Source organism: Pinus tabuliformis, chromosome 4_1 (assembly GCF_031772625.1).
Source record: "Pinus tabuliformis cultivar Carrire ecotype Pingquan chromosome 4_1, CPIR1, whole genome shotgun sequence".
NCBI lineage: Eukaryota > Viridiplantae > Streptophyta > Pinopsida > Pinales > Pinaceae > Pinus > Pinus tabuliformis.
The window spans coordinates 477,077,180-477,079,770 of record NC_142303.1 but is presented as its reverse complement, the minus strand read 5'-3'; the positions used below and the strand labels follow the sequence as shown (position 1 = coordinate 477,079,770).

Genomic DNA, 2,591 nt, shown 5'->3' with positions numbered 1-2,591 from the left:
TATACTAGACCAAGTTGTACTTAACTATTTCCTATGTGTCGGAATATCCTAACATTTTGGAGGGGAAAGCTCCCCTATTTTCATGTATAATGCTTCCTAATCATTTTGCATAAGTACCAATTCGAATTTTCCTCTAGGGTTTGGTTTTTCTTAGTCCTCTTATGGATAAAACTTGTATTTTTGTACCTCCGCTTTCATTTCTTGCAGGGATGTAATTGCATTGATGGAAATAATGAAGTTTGGTGCCATTTTCAGCTTCTAAATCTTGGTCTCCTTCATAGGACTCTAATTTTCCTTGGGCTTGGCCATCCCAGGAGCCTCAGATTCCTTTTGTATTATTTGCTTTTTTTCTTTTCACTTCTGATTCACATGCATCTCTTGTTCTTGTTTTTTTCCTATTTTTTGCATTTAATATTGATGATTTCTTGTTGTAGCATTTGGTTAAATGGTTGAAGTAACTTATTTTTTAGGATCAAAAGCATGATTTCATCCTTGGAACAACTTTGGAAGGTCATAGTAATCATTGAGCTACTTGGATTAGTTTTTTTATTCCCAAATCTAAATTTTTGGAAGTCCTTTGTGGCAAATGGTAGTAATTTTTTGCTATTTTTTTTTTTCCCGAAGAAAAAAGCCGAACTTTTCTATTAATAAAAATAAAAAAGTTACAATCAGATGAATGAACATTCAGCAGAAAACTGCTTGAGGCAGAAAGATAAACAATCCTTCTCCATGATGTCATCAAGCATGTCTTTTACAAAAACCCAAAAGTTCTTCTGAACTCGGCCTGAACAGCCATACCAAAAATATTTAAGGCTGTCTAGAATGTCTGGGTCTCCTTGTTATAAGGAAAACAACCCGCATAATAAAAACCAAAGGTTTCTGTCGAGCTTCTTCATATTTGAAAAGAGAGAGATGAGATAGTAAAAGAAAAAGCAAAAATATCATGTGCAGCCAGTACCAAAAAATATGTCCATTTGATCCTGGAGCACTTACAGCCATGAAACAAAAAAACATTATGTGTAAGGGGCCAGATCCGTCTCACGGATCTGGTCCTGGACCTGCTCTGTTATCCTCCACGAACCCACAGCCTGTTGTAAACCTGCTTTAGAATACCTGTCTGCTTCATCATTTTTGTCCCTGTAAATATGACCAAGAGAGAAAACAGTAAATAAAGATTTTAGATTTTGAACTTCTTCTAACAGAGGCATCAACATATAATTCCGGCATCTAAATTTTCCATTGACCCAGTTTACAACATTTGAAGAGTCTCCAAAAATCTGAACTGTGAGGACCTGTCTATGAATGAGCCAGCAAAGGAGAAGTTTTAAGGCTGATAGTTCGGCAAAATTATTTGTGCCCATCCCGAGACCCACTGAGGCTTTTAACGAGTGCGAGGGACTAAGATGAATAATGATTCCAGCTCCAGTGGAGTTGTTTTGTGCTGCCCCGTCAAAGAAAGCCCAAGGAATGCCTTCTTTAATAAGAATTTCCTTCCGCTGGATCAAGGATGGAGGGCCTTCCGGCTCAGGAATGCTAGCAAGGATGGCTGAGCTTTGGATTGCGATTACTTCCACCGGGGTTGCTTTTTCTTTAAAGATGCTACGATTCCGGGCAATCCAAATGCCCCAGCAAAGGATAGGAGGAAGGTTTCTCAGGTTCTTCTCGGGATAGTGGGACCACCAAAATTCCCAAGCTGAAGGGAGATCTTCCCCTTCCCATCTGGAGTTAATGTTCAAGAGTTTTTTTGTTTCATCCCAGACTTGTCTAGTAAAGGAGCATGCCACAAATAAGTGAGGGATGGATTCAGAAGCTGCAAGGCATAAAGGGCATCGACTCGGCCCCTGCTTGAAGCGTGCTTGAAGGATTTCCCAAGAAGGGATCTTGTTTTTAAGCGCACACCAGAGAAAAATTCTGGCTTTTTTGGGGCATTTCAGTTTGAACAGAGGCTTTGCCCACCAAACAGGAGGATCCCATCCCTTTCTCTTCATCAGGAAATTATAGCCAGCCTTTGGGGAATAGAGACCTGTCTCAGCATGAGCCCACACTAGGGAGTCTGGATTGTCCTTTATTCTGACATTTGACCGCTTGAGTTCCTGAATGAAAGCCTGCCACTCGATTCTCCAGATGGGATCAATGCCCAATTCCTCTTCAGATTTCCATGCCTGTCCCCAAATGGAAGATAACTCCATGTTTGCTATCTGACTTAATCTATGGATTCCCTTTGTGTCTAGATGAGCGAGAAGACCAGGGGATAATGCAAAAAGATCGATAATTTTTTGCTATTTTTTAGAACATGCTAATGATATTCAATTGAGGTGATTCCACTTGCATTAGGTCATACAAGAATTAAATTTAATAAAAAAATTTACCCCATTTGATTTTCACTTGATTAGGTTATTCATTTGATAGATTAACTAGCTCACTAGTTCTCGAATTTCTAGATTTTAGACTTGTACTTTTCTGCTATTTTTTAGCATGTGTTAATGGGGGTATTTGTAAGTGATTCCACTTGGAATGGAGACCTAAGACATCCTATTAAATAAATAAATAATTTCCCATCCAATTTGGATTTGATTTTCTTGTTCATTTGG

At 38.8% G+C, this 2,591-nt stretch overlaps 1 protein-coding gene across 1 annotated transcript; it reads right to left on the bottom strand.

Annotated features, from left to right (window-relative positions):
• Nucleotides 1–1,013: 1,013 nt before the first annotated feature.
• LOC149176556 (uncharacterized) lies at nucleotides 1,014–2,189 on the bottom strand. The gene has a single exon (XM_089421510.1). It carries the CDS (start codon nucleotides 2,187–2,189, stop codon nucleotides 1,014–1,016), a length of 1,176 nt encoding a protein of 391 aa, XP_089277636.1.
• Between the last annotated feature and the right edge of the window lie 402 nt (nucleotides 2,190–2,591).

Coding starts and splice junctions, on each gene's coding strand:
- LOC149176556 (XM_089421510.1), bottom strand. CDS start 2,189: ATGGAGTTATCTTCCATTTGGGGACAGGCATGGAAATCTGAAGAGGAA.